This window comes from Peromyscus californicus, unplaced genomic scaffold (assembly GCF_007827085.1).
Source record: "Peromyscus californicus insignis strain IS unplaced genomic scaffold, ASM782708v3 Scaffold_1__1_contigs__length_55948999, whole genome shotgun sequence".
NCBI lineage: Eukaryota > Metazoa > Chordata > Mammalia > Rodentia > Cricetidae > Peromyscus > Peromyscus californicus.
This window is the reverse complement of record NW_026294492.1, coordinates 21,191,606-21,219,121: the sequence shown is the minus strand read 5'-3', so window position 1 is coordinate 21,219,121 and position 27,516 is coordinate 21,191,606. Positions and strand designations below refer to the sequence as shown.

General features: G+C 41.7%; 1 protein-coding gene across 2 annotated transcripts in view; it reads right to left on the bottom strand.

The window, feature by feature from the left end:
- Window positions 1-27,516, bottom strand: part of Babam2 (BRISC and BRCA1 A complex member 2) — a 376,695-nt gene that overhangs the window by 339,003 nt on the left and 10,176 nt on the right. For both annotated transcript variants that reach the window (XM_052746193.1, XM_052746194.1), the window contains one exon: window positions 5,988-6,064. In XM_052746193.1, coding sequence (XP_052602153.1) covers window positions 5,988-6,064 — 77 coding nt within the window. The remainder of the gene's footprint in view (window positions 1-5,987; window positions 6,065-27,516) is intronic.

Below are 27,516 nucleotides of genomic sequence, written 5' to 3'. Positions count from 1 at the left end.
AAGAATGCACACAGCTCTTACAGAGGATCTGAGATGGGTTCCCGGCACCCGTGCCAGGCAGTTCCCAAGCACCTGTAACTCAGCCCCAGGGGCAATCTGATACATCCGGCCCTTGAGGGTACCTGCACTCACAGGTATACACCCACACAGAGACATAGCAAAGATTAATCTTAAAAATGAAAATAAGGAAGAAGAATTCCCATCTCTAAACTTACAGAGGCTTTTGTCTGGACCTCTAGACTGAAGCAGTAGGCTACTCCATGGGGTACAAATTTGAGAATTAGAACAGGCTTTCAGGGAGTAGACAAATGGCACCCTAAACCCTCCACCTTTCTAAAGTCTAGAAGGAACTAATTCATAATTCCATCTTCCTCAAGGCTTACGGAAATCTGCTAGCCCAACACTTGCTGCCACACCCTGGCTCTAACACTAAACCTAAGCATTTCGCCAACATCCCTTTGAAGGTTTTTGACAGAAAGTCAACCATTTCAGAAAGAAGGAGCTTAGGAAATGGCCCAGTCAATGAAGTGCTTGCCACTCAAACAGGAAGACTGAGTTTGAACCCTCAGAAGTCACGTAAGAAGCCAGGTACAACAGTGCACATCCGTGATCTCAGAGCTGGGAAGACAGACACACAGATCACCAGACTCACTGCTAGCCAGCTTGACCAAATCAGTGAGCTCCACCTGCAGTCAAAAACCTTGTCTCAAAGAACAAAGGTAGCCAGGCATGGTGGCGCACGCCTTTAGTTCCAACACTCGGAGACAGAGGCAGAGGCAGGCAGATCTCTATGAGTTCAAGGTCAGGCCTGGTCCACACAATGAGTCCCAGGACAGCCAGAGTGAGACCCTGTCTCAAAAAATCAAACAAACAAGCCAAGGTAAAGAGTGACTGAGGAAGACACCTGATACCAATTTCCGATCTCCATATGCACATACAAGCGAACACGTACATACACATGAAGCGTGCGTGCATGCGCGCGCGCACACACACACACACACACACACACACACACACACAATTTCAGAAAGAAAAAAGTTCATCCCTCTAATTCAATGAACTCACATAAATAAGTTTTCGTGACCAATAATTTTTTCCCATTTATTTGGCTGTGGGCTGCTTACGGCTGGGATCTTAGTATTAAGATTTCGCCAACAGTCGCCTATTCATGTATTACAGAGAATATTATAGGCTAAATAAGCTTTTAGTATATAATGACATCAAACAATAGGTTGGCAGAATACACCTAATATATGACGAATACCAGGTTTCATGTGAAAATTTTACAGCAATGAGGAAATATGGGATCTCAGCAAATATAGTATAACATGATAAATTCACACACCTAAAAACACTCTAGGCTGACTATATATTTATTTATTCTTCCTTCTAACCCCTCTCCATTAATAGTTAAAAAAATAGATAAAAAATACAAAACAAGAGAAAGGAACAGCGGAAGAGAAGAAAATAGCAATCAGCAGCTGAGAAATCCCAACAAGTTTCTGGAAGACAGACTACAGACGGAAACTGTGCTTGACAGGACAGAGCGCTCCCTCGCTGCCTCTCACAGTAATCTGAGAACATGATTGATGGGAAAGAAGCCGTCATCCTTCCAGATATCCAGTGTGTGGAGATGAGAGAATGAGACACAGGGCCATGAACAGGGAGATTAAATAAAAGTCCCTCAGAGAATAGTCCACACACCTTCCTGCCTGACGAGGGCCAAGTGTGTACTCCCAGAAAAAAAAGAAACCACACAGGAAGTTCACTTTTGAGAAAACTATTTTGATGACAGCTAAACTTCAAAATAGGACACTCAGGGGTCCCCCACACTAAGAGATGGCCCACCGTGCACTTGCATACTTCATGAGTCCTGCTCAACTATCCAGAAGCTCTACACAGTATTTTTTTCTACTACCTTAAATATACATGACAGTTTTTATTTGAGGAAAGTCTATAGAACAGTGATTCTCAATGTGTGGGTCATGATCCCTGTGGGGGTCGAATGACCCTTTCACAGGGGTTGCCTAAGACCATTGAAAAACACAGATATTTACATCACAACTCATAACAGTAGCAAAATGACAGTTATGATAACAGTAGCAAAATTACAGTTATGAAGTACCAACAAAATAATCTATGGTTGGGGATCACCACAACATGAGGAACTGTATTAAAGGGTCACAGCTTTAGGAAGGTTGAGAACCACTGCTCTAGAATAACAGGAAAAGAAATGATGATATAAAATATGCTCCCTGCAGATACCAAAATAATGGTGATAAAAAGAAAATATTTCAAAAATATTTTTTTCACTTGCTGGGAGGTGGTGGCACATGCCTTTAATCCCAGCACTCAGGAGGCAGAGGCAAGTAGATCTCTGTGAGCTCAATGCCAGCCTGGTCTACAAATCAAGTTCCAGGACAGCCAGAACTACAGCACAGAGAAATCCTGTCTCAAAAAGCAAAAAGCAAGAAAAAAAATATTTTTAACTTTTGTTACATTTATTTTTCTCTGTGTGTGTGTGATTGTGTGTGCGTGTGGCATGCATTTGGAGGTCTGAAGACAACTTGTGGGAGTCAGTTCTTGAAGTGAGTAGCTGGTTTTTTTTGTTTCATCTTGTTCTAAAGATTTATCTTATTTTCAATTGCAACTATACATATGTGTAGGTATATGGACATGTGTGCAGGTGCCTTCACAGTCCAAAAGAAAGAACCAGATCTCACGGAGCTGGACGGGCAGTTGTGACCTGCCTGACACTGGTTCTAGGGACTGAACTCGCGTCCTCTACAAGAACATTTGTGTTCTTAACTGCTGAGCCATCTCTCCAACCCCCTGCTTAGTGTGAATTGCAGCCTCGCGTCATTGGAGAGGAAAGCCTTGATGGAGGAATTGCCTAGAACAGACTGCCCGACAGGCAGTCTTGATTATTAACTGATCCAGGAGGGCTTTTGGTCAGAGTGTTTTATCACAGCAACAGAAAGGAAACCGGAAGAGCTCTCAGCTTCCACCAGGTAGGTCCCAGGGATTGTCAGCAAGCATCTTTACCTGCTGAATCATCTCACTGGTCCAAAAGCATTTTTTTTTTAATCTCTAATTTTTGTTCTTTGAAAGACTGTAACAGATACTGCACTCATAACGTAAGAAGACATCTGAAAGAGGAACAGAGGAAGAAAGAGCTCTTAAGTAAGACACCTAACTGAAATGCAGGTAATAAAAATATTGGCCAGAGATGTAGGAAAGGCAGAAGCAGACAAGGGAGGAACAAGGCCGGCCTGGGCTATTTGAGGTTATTTGAGCCTGGGTTCCAGGAACCTAAGCAAGTGACCTGTTTCCTAAGAAATCATCCAGTCGTATATAGAACCTTTAATATACAGGCCTACAAAACAAGGTAAAATCTAAGGATAACAAATGCAGGAGCAGGCCCACAGAGCCAGTGTGCGATTTGTGAATAATGCCCTGGAGACAATTATAGACAACAAATTAATCTTGAAAATGCAAAGAAAAAAAACAGAAAATAAGAGAAAGCAGTGCAGGAAAAAAGAAAGAAGCAGAGACTAATATTCTTATCCTGTGAAGTGTGAGGCCAAAAGACGTTATCTGCGGTTCATGGGAATCCAGATAAACGAAGCATTCATCACTACTGCACAGAGATCATCCTAGCTGATAGCAAGGCTGAGTCACGCACTTACCAAGAATTTTTGGGACTGTTCATTTAATTGTATGATGCAGTGTTTAAAGTGACCCTGAGGGGGTGAAGAAAATGGGGAGGGGGCATGGAAAAGCTTTTCTCTAGCCTTTGTAAGGCCCTGAGTTTGATCCCTAGAATGAGAAAAAAGCACCAAGTTTCAAAGTTTTAAGCTACAAGGTAAGGACACAGGAACCGACAATGGTGATGTACTTACATTAAAGAGGAAGAGAGAGATAAGGGGACTGTGAAAATAGGCTAATGCCTCTCTATCAGGGCAGGAAGTCAAAAGGTAACGTCGAAAGCTGGCCAGTCAGGAAACAGGCAAAGGCCTATTACTGAGAGAGATGGGAATCCTCAGAAGAACTAAACTGAAACCGTTTCTTAACATTCTGATGGTTTCCTCAGAAAACAGGAGTGGGAGGGAAATGTGGGGCAGAAGACCGATGCCTCCTTACTGCTCGGCACCATCTCCATTTCACTCACATGAGCGACTTACTGGATCATTGCTTTCCAATTTAGTTAATAAGTTCCTTCTGAAAAAACAGTAGCAATCTAGCCCTGTCCCTACTTCACACAGGCAAAATTTTCGTGTGCTTTTGTGGTTTCCTGAGAATAATCTAACAACGCAAGGTTAACAGGTCACCTTGTAGCAGAGCACACACCTTTAATCCAGCACTGGGAAGCAGAGGCAGGCGGATCTCTGTGAGTTTGAGGCCAGCCTGGTCTACAGAGCTAGTTCCAGGACAGCCAGGGCTACACAGAGAACCCCTGTCTTGGGAAAAAAAAAAATTGTCACCTTGTCCTAAGTTTCTCATTTAATGTTGCTTTCGGTAAATTAATACAAAGCAATTCTAGAGAAAACTGAGATGTGGTACCTCCTGGATAATGAGGCTAGAACACACAGTCAATAGTCCAAAAAACACAGTTTACCCACCCATCCCATCCCGTGTGTGTGTGTGTGTGTGTGTGTGTGTGTGTGTGTGTGTGTGCAAGTGCAAACACACAAGTGCACGTGGGGGCCAGAGGACGACTTTAGGTATCACTCCTCAGGCGCCATCCACTTTGTTTCCCGAGACTAGGTCCCTCACTGGCCTGGCACTTGCCAAGTAAGCTAACCTGACTGACCAGAAGCCCCCGGGATCTTCTCGTCTCTGTCTCCAACCCTGGGATTATAAACGTGTCCCTGCCCAGCTTTTTCAGTGTGGTCCGGTCCCTTTACCTTGAAAGCACTTGACGGCCTGTGCTATCTCCCTCACCCATCCGTCTGATCGCTAATACCCACATTTTTTATTCCTCTTCTGTTAAGAACAGATAGATCTGAATACCCTGTTCACAAGAATAGGTTTCAGAGAGAAAATGCCGGGTGCAATTACTGACAGGGACAAAGCAGAGCTATTATCACCTTCACAGTAGGCGAGAGCTTCAGCGCTGTGCCGGTGACAGAGAGGGGCTACCGCAGCATAGACAGATGCTGCAGATGCGGCCCTGAATCCCAGGGATGCACCTCGTGCACCACCCAGGCAGCGCTGGAAGCACACAGTACAGAAACTCAGGCCACTCTTCCCACGTATTCAGGTTAACCTGAAGAACAACATTATGTCCTTAATTTTGGAAAAACAGCCAACATCTAAAACTGATTTTCAGAGAAAAATCATGTAAAATTTCTGACGTCTACCTTCTGAGTCAAAAGAAGCAGTTTCCTCAAGAGACAGGGCATCCCAAGCTGCCACACTTAGTCTGCTTTCCTGGTTTATACTATCAGTCTGACTCTTGAAGGCCATTTGCATTTCTAACCCTTGCTGTAAAGGCCGTAGCATGTTGACACACAGAGTCTGTGCCCAGAGCCTTAGAGAAAGAATTACGACAAAGGGGTTTCGATGGGGGTAGTGGGGGTGGGGGGGCGGTGTGCACAGCACACGTGTAAATCAGAAGACAACCTGCAGGACTCAGTTCTCTCTGCCATGTGGAGCCAGGAATCGAACTCAGGTGGTCAGGATTGATGGGAGGCGTCTTTACCCATGGAACCATCTTGCAGGCACAAAGCAATGAGCCTCTTTATTGAGGTATTATCTTAGAGCTCCCTCCAAGAAGAAAAAAATACATAAGCACTGTTGTGCTAGCCTCAAAACGAAGAGTTTCTACGCGGGCCTATTCCACTGCGTCGTAATCCCGGCTGGCTGCCTCACTGGTGGGCAGTATCAGAAATCGCTCTCAACAGCTGGAAATAAAAACTAAACCACAACCTCCAATAATTAACTCTGGATCTATATTTTCATTAAAATAATCATCGTTTACTCACATTTTAATGTCTCTCCAGCATACGGTATGTGCAGTTTGAAGCGGTCACAGTTGGGTCCAGGAGTCAATGATGTACAGCTTAAGAAATCCAGAGAGGGGAAAGAAGATTTTTAAGAACAAAATTGAAAAGCCCACATATTTATGACACTTAATAAAGTAAATAAAAAGTAATTTTTAATACATAAAAGGCTTAAGGAAGAAAATGAAAGCCTTTACTGGTCATGAAGTCTAAGACAATAAATGTGCCTTACTCTGAGACAAATTATGGATCTCACAATAAAACTTTTATGCTTTCTAACAACAAACACCAAGTACTTCAAGTACCTCTCGAAAAGAAGTCTATCTTGACTTTTAAAATCATGTATATCATCCAAAACAGGTCTCCAGTCCTTGGTGCCAAGAACTGTAAACGCAGAGACATTTTATGGTCATATTTTAAACATAGATTCTTAGCTTTCACTCTGTTCATACAAAAGAGAGCCCACTTTTGGCCTTTCTCTAGTGGCAGATGGTTTTCTTTCTTTCTTCAAAGGTACGATGCTTTCTCTCGAGCTGGCACACCGTACCATTCATCTGTAGAAAAGCACAGAGCGTGGTACTTGATTTCAGATAAAATGCAAATGCAAAAGATGGGAAGGAGCCAGTCAGCCAGGTCTCCACACTGGGGAGTTTAGAAATCTATGACTTTACAAGGTTTGACAATGGCCTCTGCTTTTCATACGTATTAGTTTTGTAAGGTGTCTTAGGACCTTACAAGTCAGAGCTTCAACTGCATTAACACAGCCCTGATCTCTTAACTGAATAAAATACTCACAGGAGGTCAATGGAGGAACTCCAAGTGGATTCCAGGTCGGTGCAGCCATGCCCAACTTTCTCATTTTATTTCCCACATTATTTGTTCTATACTGTAGAGGCAGCAATCTTTGAAAACCATGGAGTTGGTTCAATACCAGGACTCTTGTGACTAAAATCCTCCTTTGTGCCTGGTGGAAAAACCAACTCAACTCGCAGGCCCCTGAACTATCCGTCTCTTGCTTACTGATTATCATCATCTTTTGCTGTTCTTGTCCTCTTTGCTGTGGCCATCTGCATGGCCCAGGCATCCTCCTTAGGTGTACCTGCCTATTCTTGCTTGTGTGTCTTTGCATGGGCTGTTCCCTGCCTGAACTGCGTATCCCAGGACTTTGTATCCCAGGACTTCGATTGGCCCTCCATGCTACTCAGGCTTTGGTTTCATCTCCTCCAGAGGTCTCCCCTGATTTTCTAGTGTGGAGCAGCACCTGCTTTATCACAATACCCTGGCTTTTTTTCCTTCATATCACTAAGGATGCTCTGTCTTCCTGTACTTGTCTCTGGCTTATTGATTACCGTTTCATCCTCACTGGAACTGAAATACCAACAGACTGTAGACTTTGGCTGTCCATTTGCCTAGTGTTCCTAATGCGCAGAGCACTGCTCAGTAACCCTCCTCTAGATGAAAACGGATGAACTGAATGGGGTCCTGGACTAAATATAGCTATGGCAAAAGAAAAAGAACTTTTGGATGAAGACCTGTGCTGTAAAAAAGTATCTTTTACACATTTCACCTCATCTCCAAAAACTGGAAATGAGCTGTTTTAAACTTTAATATGGGAAAACCAAGAAAGAGAGATCGAGTCTACAAATCTGAAAACAGGAATTACAACCGGGAATCCATTTTTTTCCACCTAAAATTACATTGTGTGTGTGTGTGTGTGTATGTGTGTGTGTGTGTGTGTGTGTGTGTGTGTGTGTGTGTGTGTGTACACACACGCAGTCATACACATGCACTCAGGTATCCGTGGCACACATGTAGAGGTCAGAGAACAACTTGTGGAGTTGATTCTCTCCTTCGACCGTGTGAGGCCCAGGGATTGAACTCCGTGGAGTTTAGCAGCAAGCACCTTTACCCACCCTGCCACCCCGCCAGCCCTCAAGTGGGAATTCTTGATAACATCAAAGAGGTAGTTTTTGTCTACCACCGTTTCTACTACTTTTCTATTGCTTTATTTTGGAAACTTTCGCAGTTAACAATTTACACAAGAAATGTTCAGCATGAGCTTCATGCACCCTCACCCTTACAGGCTCATTAATCACAGGACTCCTAGAATGGCTCGGTATCTGTTTTCTAACTGTGGCTTGTTTTCTCAATCCAACTGGAGGACTTTGGTGCTGGTAATTGTTACACACATTAAAAAAAAAATACCAAACACAGTGCTAGGTACCCAACACAGATGAAATCTTCATGTATACTAATAAAAACAATTCAAAAATTGTTTTTGACATATATAGGTCTCACGGATACTCAGAGAGTGCAATGGGGTTAGAAATTGTCCAGGAAGAGCACTGTGTGCAATAGGCTGGCATTTCAACCAGCATGTATGCAGATAAGGATTTGCTGAATGCATGGTGGCGCATGCCTTTGACCTGAGTATTTGGGAGGCAGAGACAGGCAGACTTCTGTGAGTTTGAAGACAGAGTGATCAACATGGACAGGATGGCCAGAGCTACACAGAGAGACTTATGTAGCCTGTCTTTAAAAAGGAAGGAAGGAAGGAAGGGAGGGAGGGAGGGAGAAGGGAGGGGGAGAGCAGGCAGGCAAGCTTTGCTGAATGGATGTACCAGTCTGTCATGATAAAAACTGCTGACTGGCTGGCACTGGGAAATGCTCTCATCCCATCTTGAGGAGAGAAATGTGTGATTACTGTGGAAGACCCTCCCTTAGAAGAGTCAAACACTGAGCTCAGAATTTAAACTTTAAATCACTGCTTAATATTTTTCTAGCATTCACTGGGCATTCATAAGTGGCAACCATTATTCTAAGTTCTGAAATTGAACTAGTTCCATCACAGCAACCTTCTAATTTGGACACAATTATCATTTCCATTTGCAGAAGAAGTGAGTGAACTCCCTGGATGATATGTAAATAACTTGCTAGGAAATGAGAGAGCTACAATCCAGACCCAAGATGTCTGACTATGGAGCCCTCTTTATAAATCACAACACTAAACCATCTCTCAATTGATTAAAGTGATGACCACTAGAATTAATGAAAAACTATAAAGTGGACATTTTTAACAAGTGATATTTGATTAACAAAGTACCAGTAATGCAAAGCAAACCTTGATTACCAAAAAGAGGCTTTGACCAGCAAGCAGAGGAAGGGACAAAGGAGATGAGAACCAAGCATAATAGTATATATGTATAAGGGCTGGCAAGATAGCTCAGGAGGTAAAGGCCTTTACGCAAAGCCTGCTGGCCTGACTGATCATAGTAGATAGCTATCTCTCAAAAGTCATCCTGTGACTTCCACATGCACTGCGGCATGCACACACACACACACACACACACACACACACACACACACACGTAATTTTTCAGTTAAAAAATACATATGTATGACAATAGTACAAAAAACCCATTACTTTGTATGCTAACTAAAGAATTAATAATGAAAGCTCTGCAATGGGCATCAGTGAAAATCACTTATACATATGTAGAAGAACTGTCTGTGCACACATCAAGTAATGACAAAGAAGAATCAAGTCCGTGACACTGGATTCTTGAGATCTACAAAGATGATACTCTTGATTCATTTAGCAGATTATTCATGAAAAAACAAAAAGTGGTGGAAAGTAATGTTTATTTGATTCCTCTTTAAAACATCTATTCCGCCAGGCGGTGGTGGCGCACGCCTTTAATCCCAGCACTCGGGAGGCAGAGCCAGGCGGATCTCTGTGAGTTCGAGGCCAGCCTGGGCTACCAAGTGAGTTCCAGGAAAGGCGCAAAGCTACTCAGAGAAACCCTGTCTCGAAAAACCAAAAATAAAAAATAAAAATAAAAAAATAAAACATCTATTCCTAGTTATTGAGATGATTCAAATTATTAAGTTTTCTGTACAAACGGAGAAAATGATTGATTTCACGGTACTTCACAGGATTTTAGTTGGCCAAACACTAATGGAGATTAATCAAGTTCCATGCAGGCATCTCACAACCTTTAGAACATCCACACTTTAAGACAATGTAAAATACAAGAAAACATGCTTCCTGGCTTATAGCTAAACCTACTTAATTCAAAAAAGTCGTGAGTTTGGCCACTTCTGTTCTTTAAGCCGTCTCAGAAGCAGATGATTTCAGGTTCCTTCCCTGGGAGTGTGTCAGTTTCCTTCACCCTGACTATTAATTCACCACTTGGATGTTCTCCTACATAGCTTCCTGTTTTCGTGATAATGACGTTTGTGCTCCACCAACAACACTTAGCATCCGCTAAGACGGAAGCCTTCAGCTTTGGCAACCTTAAGTAACAGGTGACAGTGAAATAAAATAGGCTCCAAGACCAGTAATTGCCTTGTAAATAACTCTAGTCACACGCTGCAGTGAGTAACTGTTAGCTGATATTCACCACATTTTTCATTTTATAGAATGAAGTGTAGGTAGAGTTTTCCTGCCTGGCCCACAGTCAGGACAAATCTCTCTCACCCGCCAGTCCCACAGCCTCTCAAACCCGACCAAGTAAACACAGAGACTTGTATTGGTTTCAAACTGTGTGGCCATGGCAGGCTTCTTGCTAACTGTTCTTTCAGCTTAAATTAATCCATTTTTATAAATCTATACCTTGCCACATGGTTCGTGGCTTACCGGCATCTTCACATGCTGTTTCTCATCGTGGCGGCTGGCAGTGTCTCTCTGACTCAGCCTTCCACTTCCCAGCTTTATTCTCCTCCTTGTCCCGCCTACACTTCCTGACTAGCCAATGGCCAATCAGTGTTTTATTTAATGACTAATCAGCAACACATTTGCCATACAGAACATCCCACAGCAATGAAGTGTTTTTGGTTTTTTTTCAGGATTAAATCGAACATCAATAACTTTACTCAGACTAAATCAGTTTCAAAATGATCATGGCCTCCAGACTGGCTGACATCTTAACATCTACCTAAATAATCTACAAAATGCAAAGGCATTCAAACCAACTCTAGGATGTAGCTCTTTAATGCAATTATTGTACATAGAGCCAACTAAATCACACCACACAAGGTGAGGTCTTACACCCCCCTCAAAGGAAACACATGAATTAAAACTGGTAAGAAGAAAGTATCAACAATATACTATAGTAAATCTCCTACACTGTTCTCCAGGGAAATGGGACTATCCACTAAGTAACATGATTTTCTTGACACGCCACATGAATATCTCTGTATCACTAAAATCTAAAAGGTAGTTTGAGAACCTACTAGAAAATTATGCGTTTAATTCCTAGAACAGAATTCCAAATAACCATTACCAAAATAAGTGACTCATTCCAGAAGGTTTTTATAAGCATCACAAAATTAAAATATTCAAGAAAACATGTTTGCCAATTTGTGTGGCATCGACTGTTATTCCCAGCTTCTATGTAATATCTCCATTTATAAATGATAAATCTCAACTCGACCTTAGAATATGGAGTATAAAATGTTGGTTGGTATTCCTCGGACAAAAGTCAGATTTAAATTGCAATGTGATTCTAGTCGGAATGATGGGCTCAGATACTACTTTTAATCTTTAACAAGGAAGTGCATGGTGACATATGTCTTTAATCCCAGCACTCGGAGGCAGAGGCAAGTGGATCTCTGTCTCAGGTAGTTCAAGGCCAGCCTGATCTACCCATCAAGTTCCAGGTCAACGTGTGTGTGTGTGTGTGTGTGTGTGTGTGTGTGTGTGTGTGTGTGTGTGTGTGTGTATGTGTGTGTGCACATGCACAGGCATGTGATGTGTATGTATGCTGGGATCCCAACTCAGGTCCTCATGTTTCCAAGCAAGCTCTTACCCACTGAGCCATCTCCCATCCCCCAACACTTGATTTATTTCTTGACCTAGGGGGTCAAGATGGTCATGGTTCAGTATCTACTGAATGTAGACACACTCCACACGGATCCCAACTCAGGTCCTCATGTTTCCAAGCAAGCTCTTACCCACTGAGCCATCTCCCATCCCCCAACACTTGATTTATTTCTTGACCTAGGGGGTCAAGACGGTCATGGTTCAGTATCTACTGAATGTAGACACACTCCACACATCATCCACCCCGTGAGCTGGACTTTCTTTGGTCATTAGATTAGCACAGCAACCTCACGCACACAAGTTCACACTGTCTTCTTCGATGATAGTGCATCAGTTTTCAAACAGCCTACTCTTGTGTGGTCCCTTCTTCTGCACTAGAATTCTTCTTAACTTATGGAACTAGAAAGTTTTCACAAAATTTGAGATCAGAGACACACATTTATTTTTTTCCAAATAAAATTCACAACTATTTGTTGAGCATTCTGTGACAGGTACAGAAAATGCTAGAAATAAGCAGTCTGTGCTCAAGTGAACGTGTCAGAAAACCCACAGAAAGAAAATCTTGGCGGGGAGAAAAGGGTTCAATACGTATGTGGAATAAATTCATCCTTTCTACATGAAACACAGGTTGACACTGATGCTCACAGCTGGTTCCCACTCAGTTCTTCAAGAGTCCTAGGAGAAGGATGAGCATCTCACAATGCCGAATGCCTTATGCTGGTGTTTCCCATGATAATGGACACAATGCTAATAACATAAGCACAGACAACTTTCAACAAAACCATTCACATAACTACTGAATAGACTGGAAACTAGTCCTAGGGTACAACACGTTGCCAATTTGGCATATCTTCCATTAGCATCCCCATAATTTTTTAGATGTCTTTTCCAAATATGACTGGTAAAAACACCATTAGTATAAATAATATAAATTATAAGTATTGCTTATTTCACTTTATACCATTTTAATTCAGATCTCATGTTATTTATAATACATATATATTATAATTAAATAAAATGCATGTATTGAGATTCCTAACCAAATTGTTTAGATTATGCTATATCCTCCAAAATTCATATGATGAAATCTAATCCCAACATATTGACATTAAGAGACAAAAGCTAAATAGGTCACTGTGAATGGGGCCAGGCCTTTGTGAAAGAGGCCTGACGAAGCCTGTTTGTCCCTCTGTCCTGTACCATGAGAGGATACACAGAGGGCATCTATGCAGAATGGGCCTTCAAGAGCTACTAAATCTGCTGGCATTATGACCTTGGACTCCCCCGCCTCCCAAATTCTGAGAAACAAACTTGTGTTGTTAATAAATTATCCCGTGGAAAGTCTGTGCCATAGCCGTTGAAACTAACAAAGGCAGGGTGGGTAATCAGCAAAGTGCAGAGATCACTGTTGGGAGAGTTATAGAAAGGCGTCTCCTTTCAAGCATCGGGCTAGAATCAGAAGACAAACATCACACGGGTAAAGTCAAGACAACTTAAATAACAAGTCGAGACAACAATAGATGCAAGGCACAAAGCAATTAACATGATTAATTGCCAAATTAGTGGTTAAAGAATGTAAGCACAATTAGATTTCAGAGAGCAGAGATGCTGTTTGCAGCCAAGTAATCAAGGAAGGCTCTCTGAGAAAATGGCCATCAGAATGAGTTGAATCTGGAAAGAAGGGAATGTGGACCACCTCCCTGCGACTGTCCTGAAGCAGAACAATGCACAGGAGACAGAGTTCACTGCATGGCTGGAGTTCTGTCCAGCAGCCATGCTGGCACACAGTTGACAAGGACTGTGGAGATCCTCTCCTGGAACAGGCTGGAGGTGGACAGCACGTGCTCACTGAAACAAGCCACCCGAACGTCACAGAGCAACTGCTGGTAACTCTCACACATATAAATGTTAAAGGCCAACGTCAGCTTACATGCAATTTGTCTACATCTAATATACAATATAATGGTGTAAAAATTGTTTAATAAGCCATTTTCAATAAAAATATTCTTATAGCCATTTTAGATCATTTTCATCCCTTTACCCAAAACAGGTCCTAAGTGGATGCCCACCCTAACTCTGTACTCTGGGGCTTTTTCTTTCTATCATATACACATTCTTTGAATTCCTGTCTTTATGGGCAAGTATTTACCTATGGAGAATATTTACCTTGGCATGCTCTGGGAGCTCACTTTTGTGGGAATTAAACTAGCAAAGCTTTGATTTGCTTCCCTTATTAATTTTCAACCCATATGCTTTATTTATGCTGATTATTTCCACAGTGCCTCACACTTACCAGGTACTCAATATATGCTATCTATCTATCCATCTGTCTTTCTTTCTGCCTATCATCTATCTATCTGTCTATCTACCTATCATCTATCTGTCTGTCTGTCTGCCTGTCTACCATCATCGACCTACCTATCATCTATCTATCTACCAAGCATCTACCTACCTATCTGTGTAACTACCCATCATCTATCTGTCTATCTGTATCTACCGATCATCTATCTATCTACCTACCTATCTGTCTATCTACCAATCTATTTATTTATTTATTGGCTTTCTGGCTTATTGTGACAGGATCTTATTTGGTAGTCCAGGATGGTCCAAACCTGAGACTATCCTTCCTCAGTCTTCTAAGTGTGCCATCCATCTTTATGATATTCTTATAAAGAGGAAATCTGAATGAATACAGACAGTTCAATACAGTGTTTATGAAAGACTGAATTGAAAACATTCTCTTTACTCAAAATCCACACATCCTTGTAAACCCAGCATTTGAGAAGTAGAGGCTAGAGGGTCAAGAGTTCAAGATCAGGGGTTGGAGAGCTGGAGAGACGGCCCAGTGGGTAAGAGCACCAGCTGCTTTCACAGAGGTCTGAGTTTTAACTCCCAGCACCCACATGGTGGCTCACAACTGTCTGTAACCCCAGTTCCATGGGATCTGATGCCCTTTGCTGGCCTCCTTGGGCACCAGGCACACACATGGTGCACATACATTCATGCAGGCAAAACACCCAGACATATAAAGTAAAATAAATGTATTTTTTAAGTGTTCAATGGTCATCTCTAGCCACATAGCAAGTTTGAGGTCAAGCTGGGCCGCAATAAGACACTATGTCCATACAAACAAACAAAACAACAGCAAAAGCTGTTTCTTAGTATAACCCAAATGCACAAAGTCATGATGTTCTCCTGTGTTTTCATTCATCCAACTACTGAAATTCTGAGAAGTCTTCATACATCAGCTACCATATTCGCTTAAAGTTAATTGCATCATCCAGTTTTGTCTCTATTCTAATAACTGCATTATCTAGTTCTGTCTCTAGATTTTCTAAGACAAAATTCTACAAAGACCAACTTCTGGGCTGTCAGAACGGCAAAAGCTTTCTAAAACAGTACTGTTCAAGTTGAAACCCACAGAGCAGCTCTTGTATATAAACTGTTACTAATCCACAGAAACTCGGGTAAGAATGTTAAAACTTCGAGGCAGTGTATAAAAACAATGTTAAGTCTGATGGATCCAATAAAGAAAAAAAAAAATAGACAAGCCTGGCGGTTCCCATTTCTTTCACTTCGTTTTCCTAATAATTCATCTTTATGATATACTTACTACAAAGGTATCAGTAAGAAACTGGGTATTTTTTCAACTCTGCTCTTTCATCAAAGACCCTCTGAGAAACATTTCACTGACGAGTCTTTAAATGCTGAAGGATGCAGGGCATCAAGATAAACTGCTCCTCTTTGATGTTCCCAGTCTCCACTCATCTAGCTTTCACAAGAGCCACGCACTATTCCTTTATTTTCCAGCACTCTGAGCTCTGCTAGGCTGGCAGCAGTATCGATACAGCCCACTGCCTAAGACTTACCACCGATTCTCTGACTGCACGGACGGGGAATGCAGCATCCCTTTGGCCATAAACGCCACCCTGAAAGGCTCCTAGTGAGAAGCCGGTGACCCTGTTTGAGGAGTCACCCAGCCTTACAGCATGAATGCTGGCACCACTCATGGAAATACAAGTCATGAAACATTCTAAAGCTAGCACAGCTTAGTTTAAATTCCATGCTGCTACATCTTTTTTAAATTTTTCTTAGTTCTTTGAGAATTTTGTACAATGTGTTTTGATCATATCTACCTCCTCCTCTTAATTGTTCCCAGATCCACCTGCCCTTCCCCATCCCCACAACTTTGTGACCTGTTTAAGGTTGTTTTTACACCCATCAAGTCCAGTTACTGCTGCCCATGGAGTCTTGAATGTGTGGACTCCCAGTGGAGTGTGGTCAGCTCCCCAGGGGCCACACTCTGCAAGAGAATGGACCCTCCCTTTCCCAGCAGCTATCAACCACCAATCGCTCCTCAGCCAGGGGTGGGACTCTGGGCCCCCTCCCCTCTCCATGCTAGGATTTGGTTTGGTCTGAGAACAGCTCCAAAATAAAAAATAACAACAATAATATTAAGCATTGGCCTGTGACATCCTGAACTCATGCTCAAAAACCTGTTATTCCTTCAGTTATTCCTTCAGTTCTGATAATCTAGCTATACTTACAATTTTCCATTTGAACTACACAACTTTCCTGATTTACAAATTCCTTTAGTTTCTTATACGAGTATGTACAAAGATATGCATAATAAATAGATTTATTAAAAACTTGCCAATGATAATTCCAAAAGGTCTTTTTATTTCATAAAAATATAATGAATACTAAGGAAAAATAAAATATGCAGTGTTGTATTCTTAATTCATAGTACTGATAACCCATTACCACTAAACCAGCCCACATAATGCTATGTTGTAAGAAATAATTCTGTAATGCTAATAACTATATCATACTTTTAGTTAAGACTTGCAATATCTTTCATGCTTTCAACTATTTAATAACTTGTATAATAAAAAATTATAATTGGGGTCAAAAAGTAAAACAATAGCATATATAAAATAACTAAATGTATTTGATTTCTGCCTTAGTTCCAACAATAAAATTAAATTCCTCCCCCCACACTACTTAACTTTTAGACATCTACAAATTCTTGTCAAATTACCTATTGCTGAGATTTAGCCCAAATGCAGTAAATTATTGCCTAAAAACATTTTTTAGCCAGAGACTTTTCCTGGGGTATTTCTTTCTTACATTTATTTTATTTTAGGGGGCACACACACCACAGTGCATATGGAAAGGTTAGAAGACAACTTGAAGGGGTCAGTTCTCTCCTTCCATCAAGTAGGTCCTGGGAATCAAACTCGGGTCCTCAGGCTTGGACTGAGCCATCTATCTCTCCAGCCCGTCCTGAAGTCATTCCTAATACCTAGTGAGTCTTGATCTCTTAGTCCTAAGCCCCTATTCTGAATAACAAAATTTCTATTTGAATTTTAACCAGTTACTGGGTTTTCTTTAAGTGTCCATACCAAAAAATCCTCATAGATGGAGATGGCTAGAACCCATTGGACAGGGTATCACAGCAAGTGATTTCCTGGCCAATTTTTTCTTGGAAAAAAAGACATAGCCTTTGGTAGAGAGAACCTGGGCTCTAGTCCAGGTCTCCACCACTTATCAGTTAAGTAACCTTCAAAGAATTTCGTAACCTCTTGGAGACTTCTATCTCTGTATGTTTAAATTTTTAAAGAGAGGGATTAAGATTCTACACAGATTTACTGGGAGCAAAAACTCAGCCTAAGGAAAAGAGATTTACACTACTCATGGCACTAAATTCTCTTTGTGGAAAACACACACACACTAGACATTGAGTCAACTTAGCGCTCTGAATCCACTGGTGGCCCTGGTCAGTGTCCACTGCCAACTCACAGTAAAATCAACGCTCTTGCCGGGGATGCGCCTCAAGTTCCATCATTTCTTTAACATGGAGTGTGTGCTCCTGCACAGTTCCCAGTGCCCGATGCTGAAGATGCTTCCCTTTGGGGCTTGATCCCCCCCCAAGTCTATTTCTTCTGTCCAGATTCTGTCTGCCTCCCTGACACCAACACAGACTTCCTCTTCTACTGTCTTCGAAGTCTACAGCAGAAACTTGTTTTAAGCATACTCACTTTTTTCTACAAACTGTATAAGTAAAATGTCTTCACTGTAAAAAACTGTGTCATAGAGATGAAACTCCTGGTTAGCCCCTCAGTGTTCATGGTCTCTTACTCTCCTGACTTAACCTGAATTTGGTAAGTATCTTTCTGAACCTTTCTCTGTGCACTCAGACATACATGTGTACATATGTACCCATACACATATGCATGAGAGGACCTTTCTACAAAGGTACAATTATTCTGTATCTATTATTCTATAGACTGGCTCTGCCTTCTTGTCATTCAGGCACATCAACATAACTATCTTGACCCTTTGGAAACCAGGACAGTACACACAAGTGGTAGGCCTGAATGCACTCCAGTCGGAACAGTTTCCTATTGCATTAACAACTACTTACTGAGTAACTACTTTGTACAGTGTGGAACAAAACAGACACTGTCCTCAGGGAGCTAAAAGTCTTCAACAAAAACAACATCAACAGGGGGTGTGGTGGCACATCCCTGTAATCCCAGCTCTCAGGCGACCAACCTGGACTATACAGTGACATTCTCTCAACATCCCCTAAGAAGACAGCAGGTGGATGAAAACATGAAGAAAACTAAGTAAATATAGCTCATCCTGAAGATACATTCCAAGACATACATGCCCCAACAGATGCCTGAAACCCTGGACATGATTTTTTTATTACTTGGATCTTTAATGTAATATTTTTATTAATACTCTGATAATTTCATACAAAAATTTCATACAATGTATTTTTTTTTTTTTTTTTGGTTTTTCGAGACAGGGTTTCTCTGTGTAGTTTTGTGCCTTTTCCTGGAACTCACTTGGTAGCCCAGGCTGGCCTCGAACTCACAGAGATCCGCCTGGCTCTGCCTCCCAAGTGCTGGGATTAAAGGCGTGTGCCACCACCGCCCGGCCTGTATTTTGATTATATTCACTCCCCACTCTTCCCACTAACTCTTCCCAGATCTACTCCTCTGATCCCACTCCCAACTTCCTGTCATCTTTGTTTAAACTCTCTGAGTCTATTTGTGCAGCTCATCTATTCACAGATGTGGGGTCATCCACAGAAGGATGGATGGTTGGCCTTAACAAAAACTCTATCACCCACAGAAGCTATCCAGTGTCAATAGCTCCTCAGATAGGGGAGCGGGGCTCAGGAGCTCCTCCTTCTCCGTGCTAGAATGTTTACTGGCAGGATATCTTGCTGGTCTTATAAAAGCAGCCACAGTTGCCGTGAGTTCCTACGTACAGCGGTCCCCATTGCCCAGAAAACATGGTGTTGCTCTGCTCCTCCCTGACTTCTAGTTCTAACCATCTTTCTGCCCCCTCTTCCGTGTCCCCAGGCCTTGCAGGGGGAGGGAAACAGAGGTACTCCATTTGTGGCTCAGTCCTCCACTAACACATACTCGTTGCTGTATTAACCACCATCCACTGCAAAGAAACGTCTCTGACATGGACTCAGAGCTGCACTGATCTCTAGGTAGAGCGGCAGGAATCTAGAGGGCCATGTAACACCAGGTTCATTTAGCAGAATAACAGTAATAGGTCCTCCCCTGGACAAGAGGAGCTCCCCAGCTACATGGTAAGGTTTACAGTCCCAGGCACGCATTTCCTTGTGTGGAGAGGGTCTTACACCCAATCAGAAGACATAGTCCCATAACATCATGCCACTATTGTGCCCACAGGCTTGTCTTGTCACTCCAGTCGTTACTGTACCTCTCAGCTTCCAGGTTGAGGAAGACTGCTGATGACTTTTTCCCCAGCAGCCTACACAGCACCTTCTATCCTATAAAGCAGAGCCAGTAAGGGAAGCTTCCTGGTCAGTACCAACTTGATTTCCCTATGTCCTGTAAGCCAAGTGTGTGGGATCTTCAGCAATAACCCAACACTACTAAATCCTGTGGATATTACGCTTTTTCCTACAATCACCTACCTATAATAAAGTTCAGTTTACAAAGTAGACATTGTAAGAGACTAACCATGAACAAGAATGAGACGGAATATCTGTAACTATATACAATCATAAAAGCCATGGGAACACGGCTGCTTTCTCTTTGGAGTCCCAAGAAATAGTAGTATTTTTGGATTGTGGGTGACTGCAAATAACTGAAACTATGGAAAGTGAAACTGTAGATAAGGAAAGACTATGTAAAGAATACAATACAGTCATCAAAGCACTGACATTACAAAGACAGCATTATTCACGATAGCTACATTATTGTCCTTACTGCTAGACCTAGCGTTGCTTAAGTTAACCAATGACTTGGCATGATCTATACCATACCTCCATAATCATAACAATCTAATCACTAACATAACAATATAATCACTAACTTGAGATTAAAAGGCTTCTACTCTGGAGGAAGCAGGTGCATCGGCGAATGGTTTTCCTCTCTCTTGGAAGGGGATGCCAGTAATATGAAAACTTGGTTCAGTTTCAACACAATTTTTTTTAGTCTCGTGTGTGTGTGTGTGTGTGTGTGTGTGTGTGTGTGTGTGTGAATTCAAGTGGGTTTATGCATGTGTGGCTGTGCGTGTACAGGTTTATGTACATATATGCACACACATGAAGGCCACAGGACAATGTCATGTGTCTTCCTCTATGGCTCTCCACCTTGTTTTCTGAGACAGGGTCTCCTGCAAAACCTGAAGCTCACCAATTTGGTTAGGCTGACTTGCCAATAAGCTCCAGACATCTGCCTATCTCTGCTACCTCAACACCTCCCTGCAAGCTCCGGGGTTACAGATGTGTGCTCCCATGCCTAGTTTTTATGGGGGTGCTAAGGAATCTAACTTGCATTCTCATGCTGTGTGGCAAGTCTGTTACCAAGTGAGCCATTCCCCAGCCCCTTTCCTAGCCTTTAAGGCAAAAAATAGATGGAAAGACACTAGTAGAGGTGAAGGAGGCTGGAGAAGTGATTTCAAGCTCTCGATGGTTAATTTAACAAGGTGAAGGACACAGACTAAGTACCTTAGACTTCAACAAGGTACAAATTTTGTGAATCAAATGACATTATCAATACTGCAAATGAGTGTCCCATGTTACTTTCCTACAGCCCATACTGTAGAAAATTATACGGTGAGTCATCAAAACTAAGCACAGACTTGCCATGCCATCCAGCAAGTCCTGGAAAACAAGCTCAGGTAGTTAGACATCTTTACTAACAGCAGCATTATTCACAACAGCCGAATGACAAATGCAACAGACATTACTAAAAGAAGTACACAATGTAACACACATACGTGTGCATGCACACACAGAGAGACACACATACGCAATGGAATATTACTCAGCATTAAAGGGAAAGAAAATTCTGACACATGATACAACATGGATTAACCTTGAATATACTATGCAAAGCGAAAAAAGCTAGCCACGAATGGATAAATACCCCATGATTTCACTTACTATCTAAAATAGTTAAACTCATAGAGACAAAGCAAAATGGCAGTGGCCAGCAGGTATGAAGGGAAGACTAGGAAGTTAGTTTCACTGGTACAATTAAGTTTTCAAGACTTAAAAATATGGCATGTGTAACATCGCCATATACCACACATCTGAGTGTACTTAATGCCATAGAACTGTACATTATAAAATGATAAATTTTATGATAAATCTATTTTGACACATAAGTATATACAAAGATAAAAACTGTACCAGTATATTAATAATTTACTCAACCACTAGAAAAAAATCATTGAGGATTTAAAAGAAGATAAAAAATGTCCTCCAAACATCAACTTGATTCAAGACTTGCTGTCCAGAAATTGGCAAGAGCACAGGCTGAGATAAAAAGCTTTTGAGAAAACAGAAAGTCAAGAGCAGCAAGGTCAGCTGATAAACTTGACTTTCAGGACTTGCCATAAGAAAGATAACCAAGTTACTCAGGAAATGTGGCCCTGAGAAGGAAGGTTATAAAATCATTTCTCAAGCAGCATGGCACAAAAGTCAAGATTATTCAGCAACACGGAAGCTAAAATGGGGAGCGAATCTAGGGCCGGCAAGATGGTTCAGCGGGTAAAGGCGCTTGCCACCAAGCCTGACGAACTCAGTTCAAAACCCATCGCCCACCTGGCTGAAGGAGAATCCTGCATGTTGTTCTTTGACCATCATACTTACACACAAAATAAATAAATGAATGTAAAGGGGATGGTAATCCACCTTTCTACACACGTATAAGGCCCCCTTTAACATGTGAAGTGATAGTACAGAATAACTAATTTGGAACCTTAAAACACAGTTACTGCCATATAAACATGAGCCAACCAAAATGCTCTCACTTACCTTCTAAATGCAGAGTCAAACAAAATAAAAACTATTCACAAAATACTATCTTAAAATTGTACAGAATGGGGACTGAAGAGATGGTTCAGTAGTTAAGAGCACATATAGCTCTTATAGCAGACCTAAGTTTGGTTCCTAGCACTCACGTCTATCAGCTCACAACCACTATTACTCCAGTTCCAAGGGATCTGATGCCCTCTTCGGGCCTCCAGGGTGTGGTAGTTTGAATATAATTGGCCCCAAAAAACTCACTGGGAGTGGCACTATAAGGTGGTGTGGTTTTGTTGGAGTGGGTGTGGCATTGTTGGAGGAAGTATGTCACTGTGGAGGTGGGCTTTGAGGTCTCATACATGCTCAAGCCACACCCAGTGACTCAGACCACTTCCTGTTGCCCACGAGTCAAAGATGTAAGAACTCTCAGCTCCTTCTCTAGCACTATGTCTGCCTGCATGCTGCCTTGCTTCCTGCCACGACAATAATGGATTAAACCTCTGAACTGTAGGCAAGCTACCACAATTAAATGTTTTCCTTTATAAGAGTTGCCATAGGGCTGGAGAGATGGCTCAGAGGTTAAGAACACTGGCTGTTCTTCCAGAGGTCCTGAGTTCAATTCCCAGCAACCATATGGTGGCTCACAACCATCTGTAATGAGATCTGGTGCCCTCTTCTGGCCTGAAAGGATATATGCAAGCAAAACACTGTATACATAATAAATAAATAAATCTTTAAAAATAAATAAATAAATAAATAAATAATAAATAAATAAATAAATAAATAAATAAATAAATAAATAAATAAAACAAAAGAGTTGCCGTGGTCATGGTGTCTCTTCACAGCAACAGAAACCCTAAGTAAGACAAGGGCAATTTCACTCATGTGCCCATAACTCCCCCAGACACACAGGCCAACACATAACTAAATCTTTTTTTTTTCTTTTTTGTGCAGAATAAAGGGCTGGAGAGATGACCCAGTGGTTAAGAGCACTTGCTGCTCTTTCAGGGGACCCAGGTTTGCCTCCCAGCTCCCATATGGAGGCTGACAACCATCCATAACTCCAGTTCCAGGGGAAATGAAACTTCTTCTAGGCTCCATGGTGCACTTTATATACATGCAGCCAAATACATAAAATAAAATAAATAAACATTTTTTACATTGTATAGAATAAAAAGTATAGAAGCCAACAATGGAACCATTTTGTTGTCGGTTCCTTGAACAATGTGAAGCTGAGTCAGGCTTTGACTAGAACCTTCTGCCCTCTTTTCTTTCCACATTAAACTCATCTCTTCCCTCTATCTCTTTCCCCATCCCAACCTCCATACAAAATATTTCGAAATCCTCCTGAAATGAAGTCAGTGCAGGACACGAAAAGTCTGAGTTTTACATCATATAAAATCCAACCCACATTTCTCAAGGTTGGACCACTCCAGATTCTGGAGTCCCCAAAGTTCCCAAGTGAGTGATTTCAGGGTCTACTGGATCAGGGCCAACACCACCCTTTAAAATCCTAAGTATAAAATAGAAATTAAAGGCCACATGTGGCCGGAAAGGCGCTTGTTTGATGTGGGGTTTTGTTGAGGCTGTACCTGGCCTCTGAGCTAGCTCACAGGCCTCTTCTCACTCTGAAACGTCATCCCACTACGCTGCCCATGCTGAGCTTGAACTATCTCTGCAGCCAAGCCAGGCCCTGAACTTGAGATCCTCCTGCCTCCCTTAGAGCTGGGTTTACAAAAGTACATCATTCCTGGCTATGGCAGCACCTCTAAGTATTAAAAGCGCCATAAATGGCTTAATTAAAATTGCATATATTAAGAACTAGATAGCAAGAAGCCGGCCACGGCCATGCAGTTTATAAGTAAAAAAAAAAAAAAAAAAAATTGCATATATTACTCTGTCATACAAGTATAATCAGAGTAGAGCTAGATAGACAGCTACTAGGATAAAGATCTAAGGGAGGAAAAGAGCATGAGAAATGTGAAGCCTGTGTTTCTTCTGGTTAGAAATACCTAAAGAACAGCTTCCTAACAGGCACTCAGTCAAGTCAGCAAAACATCAGCACCACACTCAAGGGTCCAGCGGCTTGTAGAACACAGCTAAGCACCGAGTACTAGATGAACTCCTACCACACCCACTGCCCACACTAGCAGAGCTCAACACCACTTATCCCTACCATTCCTGGATAAAACTCCCTCCTCCAGTCCGCATACTGTCCAAACAGGCCCAGGATGAAGGTTAGCTATGGGGCTAAGTACAGCTGGAATCAATGGGTCATTCTCTCTCAAGACGCCCCATGAACATGTCAATCATGGTATCCCGAGAAGGTAGAAATAGAACTGCCAGGCTCTTAAGGCCAAGACTCACAGGTCAGGCATCACTCTCTCATATTCTATTAGTAAAATCCAAGTCATAAAGAATCCTACACTAGGGGCTGGAGAGATGATGGCCCAGTGGTTAAGAGCACTGGCTGCTCTTCCAGAGGACCCGAGTTCAATTCCCAGCATCCACATGGCAGCTCACAACTGTCTGTAATTCCAGTTCCAGGGGTTCTGACACCTTCACACCAATGCACATAAAATAAAGTTTAAAAAAAATTCTTAAAAAAAAATCCTACACTAAAGAAGGAAAGAAATGGGCTGCAGAGGAGGCTCAGCAGTGAAGAATTCGCGCTGCGCTTGCAGACAACCTGGAGTTAAGTTTCTAACGCTTACATCAGAGTGCTCACAACCACCTGCAACTCCAGTTCCAACACCCTCTTCTGGCCTCTGCCTGCACACACATGCATACACTCACTGAGACTCACACACAAACACATAAAAATTTTTCTTAAAAATATTTTAAAAAAAAAGTAAACAGAGTACCTCTTGACCAAAGACAAGGCAAGATTATATTCAAAGGACAACGGATAAAGGAAGGGACCATTATTATAGCAATCTAACACGGCCAGTGCTTTACATAGAAAGAAACAAAGAAGGCTTACAGATGTAAAGACTGTCTTTAGAAGGAATAAAAGAGAGCAGTAAGAGTAGTGGCCTCCAAAGACCAAAACTAAAGGAAAGCAGAAGTTAGGCACTGTCTACTATCACGCTTGCTCGGCATCTTCCCTTCGATATGCGATACATTATCAAGGCTTCAAAGCGGAAAACACTGAAGAGCTTCTGCACATTATAAGTCAAGGTTTAATTGAAAGACATTGAAAAGTTGGGAGGAACACAGGCATTTCATTGTATAAAGTGTTACATTTGGTAACATACAAAGGGTTTTACAAGTTACTAAGAAAAAGACAAATATCCATGTGCTCTCTTCTTTCTCCCTCACATACACATCAACAACTAAGGCAAATGACTAAGTAAGGACCATGTCTAGCTATTAAATTAAACAAGTAATCTTTAAAACTTTATGAATATCAAAATTAAGAATGTAGAGGACTTGGCAGCTTCACATACTGCTATTAGAAGAGCAGCTTTAGCTGCACAGTAGTAGTGGTGGCACATACCTTTAATCCCAGCACTCAGTGGCAGAGGCAGGCAGATCTCTGTGAGTTTGAGGCCAGCCTAGTCTACAGAGAGAGTTCCAGGACATCCAGGGCTACACAGAGAAATCCTGTTCCAAAAAATCAGAAAGATTTCCAAAGCGGCTGTACGAGACTGCATTCCCACCAGCAGTGGAGGAGTATTCCCCTTTCTCCACATCTTCTCCAACATAGGCTGTCACTGTATTTTTTATCTTATCCATTCTGACAGGCATAAGATTGTATCTCAGAGTTGTTGTGATTGCATTCCTCTGATGACTAAGGGTGTTGAACATTTCCTTAAATGTCTTTCAGCCATTTGAGATTCTTCTGTTGAGAATTCTCTGTTTAGCTCTGTAGCCCATTTTTTTAATTGGATTATTTGATATTTTGCTGTCTAGTTTCTTGAGTTCTTTATATATTTTAGAGATCAGCCCTCTATCTGATGTGGGGATGGTAAAGATCTTTTCCCATTCTGTAGACTGGCTTTGCATGGCTTGATGTGTTTGTGGGTCCCCTGGCAGTGGGACCAGGACTCACCCAGGTACACAAACTGGCTTTTTATACCCCATTCCCTATGGTACAATGCCTTACTCAGCCTCGATGCAGGAGGGAGGGGCTAGGTCTGGCCCCAACATGGTATAACAGCCTGTGTTGACTACGCAAGGGAAGCCTTACTCTCTATGAGGAGGGGAAAGGGGTGGCATGGAGGGAGGTGGGGGGAGCAGGAGAAGAGGAAGGAGGAGGAACAGGGGTTGGTATGTAAAAGGAAAGAAAATCCTTTTTTTAATAAAAATTATATATTAAAAAAATCAAAAAGAAAAAAGAGCAACTTTATAATGTACTTTCTGAAATGTGCATATGTAAGTGCTTACTAATATGTAATATACTACTGGATTGAGAATATCAAAAGCCTTAAAGTGTTCATACTGTTTGGTCTACAAATTGGAATTTTGCTGATGAGTAAGGCATGCATCCACATGGGTTTACTTTATAACCTAGAGAAAGACCTTCAAATAATAAATCTAGTAATTACCCTATTCATAGGCCCAACTGTTGCCTGATAACACTGCAGTAGAACTCAATAGTTAACTCATCCATACTCAAAGAGCTTCAAACATGCATTTTAGAATCATGTTCTTTAATAAATATGGACTACTAATAGTCAACAGGTTGAAAAAGGTCATTCGCATTAAAGAGAATGGAGAGATAATGCACAGTACAGAAGAATTTCACCAAAATGAATATCCTTACAGAAATAAGACAGAACACTGTCTCCATGCCATTATGACAGTATGTGTATTAGGTCTCTCCAAAATTACAGAACCAAGCTTCCAAAATTCAGAAGGAAAATAATTTGTAATTTAGACTTTCTGTACCAGCCCCCAAATTACTGATCAAGCTTAAAACAAGAATAAAAACACTTTTAGATTTTCAAGAACACTACAATTTATCTCCCCTCTCCCTTTGTTAGGATGCTATCACCTCCAATAAAGAAAGAGAACAAAGTAAGAAAACAAGATACGAAGCTCAGCACAGGAAAAAGGCAAAGAAAAGACCCAAAATGACAGCAATATGGCAGATCCAGAAACTAACCAATCTCGAGGGAAGCAGTTCTTGCACTGGCCCTGCCCCATCTCAGTAAATGACATGAATGAAGTCAAGCTAAGACAGAGGTGGCCATCCTTGACTCCCCCTCAAACCCCACATTCAATGTCCTCACTATTCCACCTCCTCAACAGCTCAGTAACCTCATGGCTTTCTGTCCTCACTGCTACCTCACACTCTAAGATGCCATCAACTCTCACCTTGTCTACGTACTGGCCTGTTAACAAGATGCCATGCTGTGAACAAGACGGTT